This window comes from Cebus imitator, unplaced genomic scaffold (genome assembly GCF_001604975.1).
Source record: "Cebus imitator isolate Cc_AM_T3 unplaced genomic scaffold, Cebus_imitator-1.0 Scaffold86, whole genome shotgun sequence".
NCBI lineage: Eukaryota > Metazoa > Chordata > Mammalia > Primates > Cebidae > Cebus > Cebus imitator.
Window position 1 is genome coordinate 5,418,889 of NW_016107401.1, and position 17,648 is coordinate 5,436,536.

The 17,648-nt window shown below is 38.9% G+C and overlaps 1 protein-coding gene across 9 annotated transcripts in view; it reads left to right on the plus strand.

The window, feature by feature from the left end:
- TENM2 (teneurin transmembrane protein 2) overlaps window positions 1-17,648 on the plus strand; it is a 1,289,478-nt gene that overhangs the window by 586,962 nt on the left and 684,868 nt on the right. The window contains exon 1 of one of the 9 annotated variants that reach the window (XM_037740626.1): window positions 13,701-14,317. The exons of 7 other annotated variants lie outside the window; for them this stretch is intronic. In XM_037740626.1, coding sequence (XP_037596554.1) covers window positions 14,272-14,317 — 46 coding nt within the window. In that variant the 5' untranslated portion in view covers window positions 13,701-14,271. Of the gene's footprint in view, window positions 1-13,700; window positions 14,318-17,648 lie in introns of those variants that run through there. One more of the 9 variants, XM_037740628.1, reaches the window with a different exon arrangement.

Below are 17,648 nucleotides of genomic sequence, written 5' to 3' on the forward strand. Positions count from 1 at the left end.
AATCCAGATGTCACAAAACAGTTTGTGATCTGCCATGGGCTCGGTGGTCTGCGTGAAGAGGCCTCAAACATGAGTGGAGATCAGTTCCCAAACCATTGCTTTGTGAATGTTTATTATAGGACTTGATTTTTGAGTACAGCTAAACAAATGGTAATGTACTGTACAATCCTCAGCACCGTCATTTTAATAGTGATTTTCGCTGGATTAAAAAACCTCTTTCTGTTTTTGGCCTCCCATGTGTAGTTTTTTTCCTTGTTAAATAAACGCGTGGCCCATTGCAGCCCCACAGCCATTCATGTCTCAGTGTCTGTAAGGGTGGGAGGGAGGGGAAATGGAGATATTTCTTATGTATCCCATATCATAGTATGTTGGAGAGAAAGACGCGTTCTCTTCCAAAATTATGAAACTGCTCAAGAGAATATAACGTGCTTGCAGAAATCAGTTATGTTCAATGGGTAGGTGTTTCGTGCTTCAAATTAATATCTGTCCTTTAAAAATAGCAGATGTTCAGCTGTATATGTAGGTGGTCGACAAGTGTAGGCACACCATGGTTGCTCCAAGCGCAGGGCTGACAGACAAGGGTGGCTCTCACGACCAAGGCAATCCCCACCCCTCCTTCTACCCCTCCCACCCTGCGGTGACGCTTTCTTGGCATCTCAGATCCTACGGTTGTGCCTCACTTCTCAAATGCACGGAAGCTACACTTTCCAGCACAGTAACAGTGACCTGCTTGAAGTGAGGTCCTCAAATCAACAGCGTCATCACGCAGACGCTGGTTAGCAATACAGAATCCCAGGCTGCAATCCACATCTACTGAATCAAAACCTGCATTTTAACACCATCCCAGGTGACTCTTAGGTACATTGAAGACTGTGGTCCCAGCGTACTCTGTCTCTAACCTCTTTAGCCTCTCTTGTTGCATTTTAGCTTATTTCTGTATTATACTTTTCATTTTGCATACGATAGTTCAGGGCGAGCATTGCCTTATTTTTTTCTTAGATCTATTTAGCATGTAGGTGACTTCCCTAACACAGTGGCACTTGATTAACTCCTGAATTTCATGCAGATATTCGGATTATAACCACAGGGAGAGTGGTAGTATGTACACCAGAAAGGGATGTGTGCCATCTGCAAGGGAGCTCTGGGTTTAGGCATATTTAACTCTTCCACTTCACAGCTGGGCAGTCTTGAGCACATTCTTTATCTCCTCTAAGCCTCAGTTGCCATAACTGTAAAGTGCAGATCATAATTCCTATCTGATCGGTTTGTCTTTAGGATCAAATGAGATCGAACCTATAAAGCAATTAGCATAGTGCTAATTGGTTCAGAGAGAGTTCTCAAGAAATGTTAGCTACTATTATATTAATTATCATTTCAGCCAGTAGGTTCTATACTATATCATAATTCCAAAAAGAACACCCCACCTCAACTTTAAAAGATTATCCTCAAAGCTCCCAACTGGGGTTGATTTTCCTCCACAGGGACACTTCCCATTGCCTGGAGGCATTAGATTGTCATGAACTGGGGAGAGGGTGTGCTGTGGTGGGTATCTAGTGGGTAGAGTTCAGGAATGCTGCCTAAAAGCCCATGATGTACATGACAGCCCCACAGTAAGCCTGTTCCAGCCCAAAATGTCAATCATGCCAATTGAGAAACTGCTATTATCCACAGAGGAACTGAGGTAAGCAAAATCCCCATTTTTCTTGAGGATTTAGGTACCCAGGTATGTTCATCCTCTCCGATGTGAATGTTGAGCCCTTTTGTCAGAATCCAGCTACTCTGAGGCAGATCATTTTCTCTGGTACAGAATCACACACTGGAAAACCTGATGCAGCCTGATTAACCTATTAAAGGTCATAAAACAATAACAATTACATCGCACATTTCATTCTTTAATATCAAAGAGAGCTAGGTTCTTTGAAATGTAAAACATCGTAAGTGAGAGAATAGGGCCTTCAATTCCCCCAGGAGCCCAAGGTCATTGTATAAATAACACTCCGGTTCCTTTATCACTTTCACTCCATTCTGGGATGTGCAGGAGGCCATAATTGTTAGAGGGAGAGGAGAGGTCAGAGAAGGCTGGACTTTTGCTGTCCGTGGCTGAGGTCAGCCAGTGTAGCTGTGGTCCATGGTTCAAAATAGATGCCCCAAATGGAGCAAAATAAATGTCCTTAGAGCTGGTAGAAAAATCAAGCATAAAACTTCCATATTTTTTTTCCTTAAAAAATCAGAGATGCTGCAAGAACTCCCAAGAAGGTATTAATTTTCCAGGTACTACTGCAAAAATAAGGGTGAGGAGGCGAGTGTTAGGCTTTATTCCTACTGTGAACAGATTAAGCAGACACCAATTTACACCTCGTTGTTAACAGTAACTTTTTTTCTGCAAGTGAGACCACATTTACATCTTTTGTAATTAAGCTCAAGGAATTTTTTTAAATGACATTTCCCCTACCACAAATCATGAAGTAAATATTTTAAGTGGGATCAAATGCTAAAATATGTACATTAGAACCCTAAAAATAAAAAGAGACACAGAGAGAGACAGAGCCCTAGCGCCACCCTCCAGCTTTGTCATTTGCTGGGCTGAGATACTCTCTGTCCCTGTTGGTGTTTTGGTCTTGGAAAAGGCCAGGAATGACTAAGTGAAGCAGTTAAAGAGATGGTGAGCGCAGAGGGATGCGCTCTTAAGGTCTGGCTGTGCTGGCTTCCCTGAAAACAGGAGCCATGGCAGTGAGTTGGCGAGTGCCCCCAGTCATTCGGGGGCACCATCCATCAGCAGGAGCGTGAGGCTGCGATGGCATCCAACCATACATCTCCTGCGTGCTTTGCTTTTCGGCAATTCTCACTTTTAGGAAAATTGGACATAGAGGGCTGTATATTAAGAGCTCTAACATGCTTTATTCCCCATACCTGGGAATCTAGTTGGGCAAAGGGGCATTTTTCCCCTAACAATAGAGTTTCCATGACTGCTAGAAGCAATACAATCAAGGACCCAGATAATTAATAATTGCAGAACAATGGGAGAAGGAGGTGTAGTCAAGGAGGGAAATGGATGGTTTCAGAGGAGATTTGCACAGAGATTGAGTAGGTTAGGTGACGTCATCCCAGGTCGCGCCTGTTCCGCGCTAACTAAGGTAAATTATTGTCCTCACACCTGCGCTGCAAGCTGGAAGCTGTGCTGCCAGACCAGACCGTGCCTTTGTAATGTGGACCTTTTCTCCTGAGAGGGGCTTAGAACGTGAACTATTCAAATGGAAGCCTGTGATTGGTGCTTGTCCAACGTTGTGATCGGTCAAATAGAAAATGGTGGCAAGCCTACCACTTGTGATCTACATGTTTATGGAACCTAAATGCCAGTGCGTCACATCCTGGGCACATGCCTAGGTGCTGTAGCAGTATTGGCTCAGTGTGCATTCTCAACTCTGGTGTCAGCATGGAAAGACCAAGCCTCAAATATATTGGCTTTACTTTTAGGCTTTTCCTGAAAAAGGTACAAGCACATCACAAACTTTGTCTTCCAAAAAAAGATCAGATTTACCCTTTGTAGGCATCTTTCTCCCTGTAGCCACTTGCCTTTTAAATTCAAGCGGGCTTAGAGAGTCCCCTTTTCTTCCCTTGGGTTCCTCTTAGCCTTTCCAGGGTGACTATTCTGGTGAGGAGTCACCTCTCTTTGCTTTTGATTGTGGTTCTCCCTACCTGTGAAAAGACCCTCTGATGAAATACTTCCCAAAGAACCTTCTTGACCTTCTCTTCTCCTTGACCACAAGGCTACCTCTGCCTTCTGCCAAGTGATGTCTCGTAAAACTTTGTAAGTTTCACCAACTGTGTGTTTTTACAGAATCTATCCAATCTTAGCGTTGTCATTAAATATAGAACCCAATCTGTAGCCCTGAGCACCCTGACCAGAAGGATTAATTTTATAATTTAGCAAATACAGTCATGCCCCAGGTAACGACATTTCAGTCAACGACAGGCCTCATATACAACAGTGGTCCCATAAGATTATAATGGAACTGCCCTATATAGGTGTACCAGTTTTTATCTTTTATACAGTATTTTTACTGTACTTCTTCTATGTTTAGACATGTTGAGATTCTAAAATACTTATCATTGTGTTACAATTGCCTACATTATTTAGGACAGTAACATGCTGGACCAGTTTGAAGCCCGGGAGCAACAGTCTATGCCATACAGCCTAGTGTGTAGTAGGGTTTACCATCTAGGTTTGTGTCAGTGCACTCTATGATGTTTGCACAATGACAACATCTCCTAAGGATGCATGTCTCAGAATGTATCCCCAGGGCTAACTGGTGCATAACTGTACTTACTAAGTCGATCCTATGTATCAGTCATCGTTCTAAGTGTGGGAACGAAAAAGACAACTTCTTACCCTCTTGAAGCTTACATTCTGAGGTAGCAAGTCAGATAATGACCAAAATCAGCAAACCATACAGTGATTTAGAAGTCTTAAGTGCAATGGAGAGGGAGCAGAAAGAGGGGATGGGGAATTGGGGGCAAGGAGATGATGCAGTTTCATCAGGGCAGGCTTTGCGGAAAAAAATGATTTTGGAGGAAACACCCAAGTAGGTGTGAGAGTAACCCATGTTCATGAAGAAGAACCTCTGAGGTAGAGGCCTCTGCAGCTGAAAAGAGGAAAATGAGGGAGAGATTCGTAGAGTTGACATCAGATAAATTGGGGGGACGGCAGAGCATGTCAAGTCTTTAGAAAGCCAAGTCTTTAGGAATACTTGGTCTCCTCTGAGATAAGGAGCTCTTAGATGGCTTTGAGGAGAAGTAAGATTATCTGGCTTACATTGTAAAAAGAATCATCCTGATTAGCAGAGTTGGAAATTATCAGCAGGGGACGTATCAGTCATTTATTACTAGATAAAAAATATAGCAGAAATTGGCAGATTTAAACCAGAGGAAATTACTGTTTCTCACATTCTGGTGTGTCCACCAGGCAGTTCTTTTGTGGGACTTGCATGTACTCACTTGTACAGTTTCATTCAGCTGGTGGGTTACGTGGGGGCTGGACTCTGTGAAATGTTTCAGCCCTTCCCTTCATTTGGTTTTCATCTGCTGGGAAGCCAGAAAAAGCCTTTTCATGGCTCTGGCATTCTTCCAACAGGGTAAGCCCTGATGCTCAAGAACTTCTTGTGCCTTTGCTTGTATCATGATTTTTCATGGCCCATTGGCCAAAGCAAGTCATGGCGAATCCTAGATTCAGTATGAGAAAGAACTATACAAGACTGTGAATACAAGCAAGTAAGATACATTAGGAGTCCCCAGCGTAAGGAACTGCCACAGGGGCCTAAAGTAGAAATCATGGAAAGCAATTGGGAGTCTCTACAATATCCTGAAAAGAAATGATGATAATTTGCAACAGAGCGCTAACAATAAAAGTTTTAAGAAGGGCCCAAATTCTAAATATGTTTTATAGGATGACCTTATTTTTATTGTCTCAAGTCACTAGGACAAGGCTACTAAGCTTCCAGGGATTGGTGATGGTCTTATTATGCATGAGATGATGTCATAATAAAGTAAATGGGGTCAGGGATAGGCTTCTTTTATTGCCAATAATTATTCAATGAGTTTTCTGAACAATTGTAAACTTCGCAATTCACTTAGTGTTGTGACTACACAGCACCCTGTCAATATCATCATCAGCTAATATTTATTGAGCACCCTCTGAGTACATGGTATTGCACTCACAGCAACAGAGGTGAACAGCATTAATTCTTTCAGTCAGTGCAGGGTTATTGAGTGGTTTATTACATCACTCTATTAATTGGTGCCCCAGCAGCTCCAGAACAGCATTAAGCTTCCAGAATGCAATTCCTTTTTCTCTTGGAGTAGATTTAGCTTTGGTAGAACTTAACTGCACAAAGAAATGATAGGGGTATCGGCCTTTATGCTAATGCCTTTTTATTTATCTTATTATCAGAAACTGGGAGAAACTGCCCCATTTCATAGACGGAGATGTTGAGGTAGATAGCGGTGAAGTGATTTAGCTAATGCTATGTGCTGAGATGGTGACAGATCAGGGATTGAAATGCAGTCATTTTATCTATTGCACTATACTGCCTCTCAGTGGTGTATGTTATTCCCATTTTCCTTTCACACTAATATATGGTCATGAAAACACCCAAAAAGATTTAACGGGCATCTATACGCTTTAAGGGAGTGTATGGCACTTTTCTTTGACATCTGCACAGGCTAATCACTGGAAAAGTGGCTTGTTTGTTGTTGTTGTTTAAGCCCCTTATTATAGGGGATTTGTCATCTGTTAAAATCACCACTTTTTTGTGTTAAATTCTCATCAGAAAGATGTTGTTACTTTTATGGTACATCTAGAGATTTAGGAACTAGCTCATAAAATACATGATTTCATTGAGATCCCTACTTTCATTTTGTTCTGGAATCAGCTATTCAATGGCGATTGTTTCGGTTCATCATTCTTTTTGAGAGAGTTCTATCTTTTTTTTAATGAAAGAGTTAAATATGGGAGCTAAAAAAAACTGTGAGTGGAAGGGAGCAGTTTAAATCCAGAATTTATTTGCAAATCTTGAAAGTAGCACCATTAAATGTCACGTACTCTGAGATGCACTAGAGTGTACACCCTCCAGAATGGCTGTTTGTTGTAATTCCATCACATTACATATTTTAGTGCATATCTCTTCCTAGCAGCTTCCAGAGCTTTTCAGATATTCAGCATCAGAAATTGCACTGTTTTATCCTGGATTTTACAAATAGCAACCAGATTATTGTAAAACAGAACTATCTGATAAGTAAGGTTGTGAATTGCTTTTGTGATTGTCGTGGGTAAGAGTATTGAAAAAACCCACAAACAGGGTAGCACACTGGTTCCTGGAAAAATAAAACGTGTAGCAGCAAATGCGTTTTTCTGATGAATACGTTCAAGGCTGTGATCATTGTGAAACTTCTGGTTGGATGCTTTCAAATGTTCCATATTGAAAAACATCAGTAACAAGAGCCAAATAGTCCACCAAAGCCTGTATTCAACTCAATGGAGAGGAACGTAAATTCTTACTTAGAGTTTCATTGAGGCCAACTCTATTCTGTCCACCATGGGAAGCAGAGATTTGAGGTTCTCTCTTGATTTCTTTCCATTTTTACTTTATGATAAGGTGACTCCACGACTTTGGTTTTCACTTAAGCAGTTGTTCCAATTACTATGCAAAACAGAAATGGAAAACAGACAAGACAGACTTCTGTTCAGCAGACAAAAACCAAAATGCCAGAACATGGTAATTAATGTTAGCAATTTCATAAGTAAAATAATTTGTTTTAATTGGCTACATAAGATCTGATATAATTATTATAGCCAATAAACTAATTTCAGAAAACTATATCACAAACCTTTAATCACATTATATACTCATTGCCATTTTGGAAACGGATATAAAAATGGACCGGAATTATCTCCTCTTTACAAACAAGAAAGATGCATTAGGGCTTTTTTGAAACTTCAAAGGTTATGTTCTTTTCTTATTTTGGATAATTTTTTTTTCTTTTTGGAAAAAATACGTAGGCAATTTCAGGAGCATGAATCTCTAGTGAATCCAGACAGAAGCATTATGAGGGTGAAAAATCTTTCCTAAGAAACCTCCTTTTGTCCAAGGTAAAAGGCTTATTAAGATGAGGTTTCTTCCCTGTCGTATTCACCCTAAGGAAAAACAAACCTCCTAGAAGAGATGGATGTACAATTGGGCCTGCAATGACCCCATAGAAGAGACCCTATAGAATTGAGAACTCTCTCTCTGAGGATTAGCTGCCCATGGGTCAACACAGCTGACTTCCAACTAATGTATAAATGATTAGAAAACAATGTTCTTCCAGAGGGCAGTTGTTAATTCTTCCTACCACAAGAATCTCAATTTGTTGGGATGAGCTAATTTTGACACCAACTTGAACACTGGTTGATGCACAGCATGTGTACACACACAAAATACATACCAAAGTAAATAAATAAATGGCCTTTCATATCACCTCAGGGTAAAAAAGCTACAAAAAAATTTATGCACTTTTGCACTATACTAGCTGTATTTTAACAACAGTTTTTAAATGGCCAAGGACTGAATTATAAGCTCTTTCACATAATTTCTGAATAAGAGAATTGCCTGCCCATCAAAATTGCATGCTCACCAAATGAACACGTCTTTTTTAATAAGCACATTCTAGGCACAAGGTAGTGCTCAAAGGAATAGCAATGTATATTATTCAAAAAAGATACTTTACTCATGTAACCTTCAGTATACTTAAAATCTATGTGACGAAGTAAGATATGAATCAAATAAAAATGACCTAGTAATATTAGAAGAAAGTAGTTCACCAAAAGCATGAGATATCCAGAGGCAGGACAAGATTAATTGGAAAATTATATGTATTAAAATGTGAGCAATGGGTGCTTAGAAATGAGAGAAAAGAGCATTTACTACGAGCTAATATAATGTAGAAAAAATATTTTTGGATGGAGAAATATCTTAAATTGAACAAAGGATAGCATACGTTGAACAAATCATTCCATGGAAAAGGAAAACATAGGGAGAAAAATAGCAGGGTACAAACTGTGTTTGGAGGTATGTAGACCAGATTTTAAAACATTGCCAGAAATAGATGAATATAGGCAAAATGGAATGGCCCATTCATTTATCAGACCTATATGTACTGAACACTCATCATGTGTTGGCACTGGTCTAAGTACTAGGAATATAGCAGTGAAAAACAATAACAGCAACCATAAAAGTACCCTGACTTAATGAAGTTTATGCAAATATTTCAAGACAGTAAGTGTGTGACACCATTGATTATCCTAATATGGAGAGCACAGGCGGTTCCTCATCTTAGTTGTATTGGTTTTCATTTGCGTGCAGACAGGCGGAGACCATGATACGTGCTCATGTAGATATAAATATATATTTCAAATAAAAGCATTTATTCCACTTGTTGAAAATTCAACAATATCGTTCATCACCATGTACACAGAAAAACATCATATTGGGATTTTTTATGTTGTTCCAGATTGTTTTAGTATTATATAGACTTAGCCAGAGAGAAAATAAAAGAGAACATAATTATTGCATTTAGTTAAAAAGAAAGAATTAAAGGTGATTAAATGCTGTGGATATTTGTGTGGTTATTTCTGTCTTTCTGTGTAACCTTAAACGGATGACTTTCAGCTAGTAACTTTTCCTTTTACATGCATGGAATGGGTGGCCTGAGGGGCCCATCTTCAAGCAGAATGTAAATGCCAAGTATGAAGAGCCAAATCAATGAGTATCACCTTCCTACAGCTTTTTTTTTTTTTTTTTTTTTTGGTAGAGAACTTCATTAGTTTCTATCTGTACAGCCATACATACATCATTTATATGTAATGTTTGTCTTTTCTATTATTTTGTATAATTTTGATGGTTTTCATAGAAAACATGATGAAATCATTTCCTCCAGAAAACAGTGTCTCTGAATTAAATGTGGTTAAAAATTTTAATCTCTGTGAGCATAGATGATCAGTCAACAAATATTTATCGAGTAAGCAAGCTAGTTTGTTTACAGATTTGTGGGAGGCACTAAAGTTGCAGAGTATTTAAAACATGAATATTGTTCTCATTTAACTTATATATGGAAGAATGGGGCACAAACCTGAAAAGCCAAGTAATAATAAAACAATATGGCATAAGCTAAGCCTCAAGGCCTGACATGGATAAAAATAACTAGAAGGCAGAAAGACAAGGGTTAATATCCTGGCTTTGTCATTTGCTCCTCGTGTGATGCCAGGTAAGTTAATTTTGCCAAATCTCAGTTTTGTCTTCTGTAAAGTGGTTCTAGTAACAGCCATTTGGTGAGTTGTTGTGAGGCTAGAAACTCGAGGCAATGATAAGTCCCTGTCATTTAAGAAGCATTCCCATTACTATGAACTATTTCATTACTGTATAGGTGTTAGCTATATATTAGCTATTATGCTAATCACTTTATATGTGTTCGCTACTAAGTTCTCACAATATTTTACAGATCAGGAGAGCAGGGTTTAGAGAGTAAAGGAATTTGACCCATGTTCCGCAATTAGGAAACAAATTTCAGGGTGGGGATTTGTACTTAGTACTAACCCCAAGCCAAGCTCCTAATTATGATACATCCCAGAGCACTGTGATAGCTATGGAAATTAGCACCATTTCAGCACTGCAAACCAGGAAGGTCAAGGTTAGCCTTGTGGAGGACATGTAACCTGTCCTGGTCTCTGATAAAATGATTGGAATTAAATATGTTGATATGAAGGAGAAGAGGACATCCTAAAGAGAATGAATAATGTACTTGAGGCTCTGAAAGGGATGCATATGCATCAGGCTGGGTGTACAGTAAGCTCTTGAGCAGTAGGGATAGAACCAGTGTTTACATAGATAGGTTGGTGTCAAACCGCAGAGGCGATTGAATATGAGGCAAACAAATCTGCACTTTATTCCCTAAGGAATTGTGAACCTTAGATGATTTGCAAGCCGATACATAAGATGATGAAATAAAACAGACTTTCAATTGACCAATCAGTAACTATTGGGAATGGATGTCATTCAGAGTGGCATTTTAAGAAGGTTATTCTGGCTTGAGAAGGATGAATTGGAGACGAAATAAAAAACCCTCTTAAAATGGCTGTTTTCAATAGCTGTGTCATGACAGTTGGGAGAAGTGTCACAATGAACAAGATGCTAATATTAAAGAATTAGTTTGCCAGATTAGCTGGTTTATACATTAGGGCAGACTCAAGGTCATACATAGAATAATGTCATTCTCCTTCACTCAGATTCCAAGTGCATTCCTGAGAAGGGGAGAGATGATACTATGATCTCTGGTGCAGTCCTTGCCAGAACCCTAGGAATGCCCCCTGGAATGGATGCTGCATTTCACCACCCTTCCTGTGTTTCAGCAAAAAAAAAAAAAAAAAGCCTAAAGAAGTGCTGCATTAAAGAATTACTGCAACAGTCCAGGCAAAAGTACACAAATCAAGAAGTATCAGAGGTCTGGAAACAGTAACTTGAAGAGACATGGGGATGGTATTTAAGTTGTTGATAATTGAATGATTGTGGCAGTGGGGGTGGGTGGGGGTAGGGGGAAGAACTGAGCCCTGAATGGCTCAAAGGATTTTCCATTTTTACATTGGTGAGATTTGGAGAGAGGCCTTGCTTTGAGGGTGAGTTCTTGAGTTGGGTTGTAGAACTCGTTGTTTTAAGCATCTTATCCAAGTGGAAAAACCCAGAGGGGAGGTTGAAGAAGTAGAGCTTGCAAAGAAGGTCAGAGTGGAAAGAAGTCTTTATGAGTCATCCATTTTGAGGTGATGAAATATTGCCCATGTTATCCATTTTTAAAACTTTAAAAAGCTGTTGAGTGGGTTTCCTAACAATAGAAGTTAACATTTATGAATGCATTTGCTATGTGCTGTGCAGGGTTTATTTATTCTTAATGACAACCCATGAGGCAGGTAGCCTTACACCCATCTTAAGATGAGGACACAGCCCCATAGTGAGACCAACTAACTCAATCAAGGTCACACAGCAACTAGGTAGTGGAGCTGTGATTCAATCCTAGGCAGGGTAACCTGGTTCCAAAAACTGAGTACTTAACTACCGTATCATACGCTGTAATATAAGCATGTGAATATAAAGCTCTCCCACAAAGAAGTAAGTTATGTAAAAGTCATATTCCAGTAAGAAATATTAATATAACTTGGTCACCCCAGTATAATCAGCTAGTCCCCCACCCCACTCAAGATATATCTTGATATCATATATATCCACTCCACTACAAATGATATCCACTCAGGGGACCCACCCCCTCACTAAGAAAGTGGTAAAAATAAGCAGCAACACTGATAGCCATTTATAGCTTTAAAAAAATCTCCCTTTTGGTCTGCCTTGATTTCTTTTCGTCTTTCACTGATGATGCTTTGCCGATCCTCTTCAATAAACCTTGGGCCCCCTCCCCTGTTTTTATTGCACTGAAATAGTTGCATCCTTGTATCTTTATTTTTATTGGCAGAAAATTCTTGGTCCACTTATTCCTTTGTATAAAGTAAATTTTAACTATAGAACCTGTATCAGTAATGCCATTTAAAGGAGGCTGCCTCCAATACACTCTGCAAAATGTCTGCAGAGAATTCCGGATTTACCAGTCACCACTTCCCTCCCTGCTAGCCAGGCCTTGCAGCTTCCTTTCCCTTCTACATCTGAGCACTCTCTGTTCTCAGGCCAGCTGCCTTCTGTTCAGCCCCTGTGTGTTCTCCATTCTCTGCTCTGCCTTAATGATAAGTAGAGTTTCATCCTGAGCACATTGGGGTGGAGGTGGGGATTACTTCTTTATTTGGGTCCAAGGGAAAAACATACCCTCCTATTGGCAAACCATTGAAAGTATGACACTTTGAGTGTAACAAGATTAAGCGATCCCTCTTTGGGTACAGCAGTGTGGCCAGTGTGGGGGAAGAGAGTGTTATTTTTCTTGGACCAATTCTCATTCTATATCTGGTGGCTTACATAGGAGTTCCAAATTACAAGATGCCTAGGGTCCAAAGATACGTTGTTGGGACATAAGAAAGTTGCAGTGAAATGGTTGTGTATTTTGGTTTTTCTATTTTTTATGTTTCTAAAATGATAATTTTTATAAGTAGGGCACATAGAATTTACTTTCAGATATTGGAATTGGTTAATTTCAAAGAGATGGTCAGTCCAAAGCTTGGGCATCTCTTCTTCCTTTTCACTACTACTGTTTTAGTCCAGCTTACCATGGAAGGCAAGCAATCATTTTCACCAATAACTTATACCAAATACTTGACCTTGGAACCAGCCATTTATATTCTTATAAAAGAGGTCACTTAGGGAATTTAACTGTGTAATCCAAGCCCTCATGTGGCAAGAGTTGAGTAGAAATGGAACAAAGCTGGTGACACACCATTTGAAACAATTTGAATTGGGAAATCATCTCTTTTCGACTTTGTGTTAAAAATGGAACCTACTTTAAAATGGTACAGGAAGGGAGAAGGATGCAGTAAAAGTCTGTAGCAATAGTGACTCAAAAACTCTGTTCCAGGACTCACGAAAGCAATCCTGTTGTCACATTTGGAGGGAAACGAGAAAGAATTTAGGTTTTTTACTTTCCTAATAGCTTCTTTCCCAGTACCTTTCCTTCAGACACCATGCCGTCCCTTTTATTTTGCCTTTATTAATGAAAGCTAATGAAGAGAAACACCTTTGAAACTTGAACTAGGAAACACAGGTTTTGCATGTGCTAATATTTTGGTGTGGGCTCTTTTTCCTTTTCTTTAAGACAATTATCAAGACGAAGAAGCATTTGTTTCTTCTTTTGTTTACCCATGGCAGTTTGTCAGCAGTTATGATAAGTAGAGTTCCATCTGCCAGTAAAACTACATTGCAAATTGCCGTAGAAATTAGCAGCTTTCATTTTTGCCTACATAAATAAATATGCGAAATAAATTGCACATAAACGCATCCTAAAAAATCACAGGTACACCACACAGTTAAATGCCAATCAGACAAAACCAGAGACACACTGCGATTATCTCAGTTTTCAAACCTGGAAGATACACGAATGTGTTTCTAAATGAGAGAGGCAGTGTATCATGCTCACTGAGATAAAAACAGAAGCTGCCAGACACTGCACTGTGGCTTTATTCTGAGAATCCTTTGCCTGAAACCCGCTCTATCTTTTCTTGATGTTCTCTCTCTCTCTCTCTCTCTCTCTCTCTCTCTCTCTCTCTCTCTCTCTGTCTGCTTCTATCCCTCTCTCCTCGCTGCCTTTCCCTCGCTCATTGTTCTCTCTCTCCTCCTGCCTTTGATGCACATACGTTGTCACAATTCATTGACTCTCCTCTCTTCTCTGTTCTTACACTCAAGCCTAGCGGTGCTTTCGCCAGGCAGCAGCAGCCTCTCCTGCGAGTTTTAGGCATGTGTGCAGCTCAGTTTGATCGAGCGTTCCTTTTCTGCCTTTTCACTCTTACAAAAGATTAAAAGGTGGCGTCACATTGCTCCCCTGTTCCTTCCCGCAGGAAGGACTTAAAAGGGACAACAAAAACTAATCACTTTCAATAAGCATTTTCTTGCTGGAAAAAAAAAAAAAAAAAAAAAAAGATAAAGAAAAAAAAAAAAAAAAAAAAAAAGAAAAAGAAGAAGGAAAAAAAAAAAAAAAAGGCGGGGGGTGGACTTAGCAGTGTAATTTGAGACCGGTGGTGAGGATTGGAGCGAGCTAGAGATGCTGCACGCTGCTAACAAGGGAAGGAAGCCTTCAGCTGAGGCAGGTAAGCGCCGACCGGAGGGTTTGACCGAGTGGCTTAGTTAAATCTCTGTTTTCACCGTTTTGTAATTGAGAAAGGCATCCGCAGCAGAAGCCGATTTTTCAGTCGGCTTCCTTTTGTTTAACATAGAAAGTACCTGTATTAATTTTGATGAATTAGAGCATGCAGCAAATTCAATTGAAAATAGATTTGTATAGTAAATGCATTTATACTGAATGATTTCTCCTCCGCTTTATTTAAGGAGAGAGATGAGAAAGATGATTTTGATCAGAATAGCACTTTGCATTACGTTAAATTCTAAACAGCTAACGGAAAGAGAAATAATCCAATTGATACTGCTTTTGAACTCCGGGACTTAAACCCTGGGAGACAGCTGGCATTTGAAATTTTTCTTCTAACTGAACTTCTGATGTGTTATAATAATTTTTCACCGGAGGTTTAAGCAAGGGTAGAGTTTATTTAAGTCGAGCTGCCGGGGTTTGTTTGGCTTTGATCTTGTGGGTGAAGCGCTTCTTATATCTCCTTAACCTGTGTCAGGTTGATGTTTCATAAATGGAGATTAAGTATTGTCCCAAATGAAATATGAAGTTAAAACATCAGGTTAGGGCATGTTGTAAAAAGGGATCTGATAAATAATTAGGATAACTGAATTATGACAGTTTGAAATGGGAGTTAACTCTGGTGGTGCTGTTGGATAAACCTTTCTGGATTCCAAGCGGTTCAATAATGGAGGGGCTGATTACCAGCTTCAAGTCGGAACTTTGCATCAGGATCCTAAATGTGGAATACATATGGATTTTCACTGTGGGTGGCTTTTAGGAATATGTCCCTTTTTTGTGCTATGAATGAGAGTTGTGGATTATATCTGATGGCATTTCTCCTTTAAAGAGCTTTGGGGTGAAGCTTAAAAGGTTCATATCTATTTTAACATTGAACAAACACAATAATGCAATACATGCTAATCTCCCCGTAGTTGATTTCTGTTGCTACTTCTGTTGTTTTAAAGTTTTGATTATTTGTTTTTAACCTCAGTCTTTGTTGATTCTGTGTTCATTGCTTCTGCTGCTAAAATTTATTGCTGACATGAATAAACTGAGATTTGAGAAAGCAGAAAAGAGAAAAAAAACCCCACCTCTAATCAGCCAAGTTTCTAATTAAGGATAACAGAAATTCAGATGATATCTAGGATTTTTCCTAAGAGCATAGAATGTTTCAATTCATTTTTAAATGTTTTTATGAGAAAATCTGAATATTAAAAGTACAAAATTCTGTTTAAAAAATGCTCCTCTGGAATGATATGTACAAGGGTGACTTCAGTGCCTGTACTAGGTTTGGTCTGAGAAAGAACTGCTATACTATGGCGTTGTTGATTTCAGTGGCCACGGATGGGAGGATATTTTATGTATATGTTTGGGGATAAGATTTTTTCTTCCAAGTTTCCCAACCGGACTTGCTCCTCAATATCATTCCCTGGCATATCTCGTGTTTGCCAGACCATCTAATGGCATCTTGTGGGTGCAGCCTGTGAATCCAATTTTATGAGGACATCAGAAACTGCTGAGTAGTGGGGAGTAAAGACCAAATGGACTATGGGTCTGATCATACTTCATCATCCAGAGATAATCTCCGGCGGAAGTTCCCTGGGAAGCCCCCGTTACAGATGTGGGGAAACTTAATTTCTCCTCATGGTTAAAAAAAAAAAGGGAAAGATGTGGACAAGGGAAAAAGACACTGCTGTCGGACATTTGATGTAATCGTGCTGGTGGTAGTACAGTGAGTTTTAAAATCATCACATGTAATTTTTTTTTTTCAACTTAAGAAACTTTGCAGAATCTTGAGGTAGCTTTTCTCAAATTCAATCTCGTTTTTTTCTACATCGTTTTTTCTTGCTTGAAATCTTTTCTCTGATTCTAGCTATACCTAGCTATTGAAGGCTGTTATTCTGCTGCTGATAATGATGATTATTTCTTAAAGACGTGGCAAGTGTTGAAAAGATGGGCCAAAAGAAATATGTTGTCTGTATCATATGTGCTTTGCTTTTATTTATGAAAATGACTTCTTCCAAGTGAGGTGATGATAAATTTGAAGTTGCAACTTGGCTATTTGCATCACCAAATAACTATCCTTTTCTTAGAGATCAAAATAGAACTCAAGTAAGCAGAAATAATTTCATTGTAAACTGGATTGTAGATCAGCGTGCACTTTTTAGGCAGATGGTAATCAAAACTGTCCTTACTCAAACTATTTGATTCATATAAATAGCATTTTTCTGAATTTTCCAGTAGATGTTGCTGGAGAGCAAAGAAAAGACCATTTTTTTACAGGAAAAAAAGAAATGCAGTAGACTTATAAAAGCCAAGGAAAAAGATCCTTCTCCCCAAATTCTACTGATAGCATTTTGCATAATTTGCTAATTAATGAATTATATTGAATCATTACCGTTTATGATGTTCTATAGAAAGCTATTAAAACTTGAGTTCGATTTTAAAATTATGAGATTGTTCTCTTTAGTCCCCATATATAATGTCTGTTTGCTGTTTTCCGTTTTTAAAAAATCAACTTAACTGCACATTACTATTCAGAACATTTCATCCCTGAATGCTAAAACCCTTTAACATGCAAATATGATGTCAGAGGAAGAACTGAAATAGAATACCCTGAGAAGAGTAATGATCAAACGCATTATAAAAATATGCACCAGTTGCCAACATGTAATGAAATATTAAGAAATTAAAAGCATGCAACCTCTAAAGTAATAGAATTTCATTGCTCTGAGACTGTTTTCCCACTGAATATTAAGTGCTTAATAGATCTACCCGTAAAAAACAATCGAAAACTTACATGATTTGTCACTGAAGTTCTTTCATTATATGATTTTGAAAAATTAACCCAATAGGATTTTCCTCAGAATAGAAAATGTAATTAACATTGGATATTAAGTGCCAGATTTCCAAAGCAAAAGCTATAAGGCTTGATGGAAAAAATAGGAATGCAGAGAGCAAACATAAGCGCTAGAAACTGAGGGCATCCACGCTGGAAGTACTCTGCTTGTAATCACTGTGATAAAATGACAAAGACGTCCCAGAGGAGCCCAGGAATCTAGTACCCAGACACAAACTGATGCAATTTCAGAACCAGTGACCTCTATCTATGGTAGTATTTATTTTTGGAAATGATCAATTAACTGATTTCAATAGTGGAAGAGAATCATATATGTTTTTTTCCGATGAGAATGGGGCATTGGGTAATACAAAAGCACTTGCAGACAGGACAAGAGTGTAACCTATGTGGGAGAGCTTTCGTTTTTCTTACCTTAAGCAGACCTGGTTCTTTG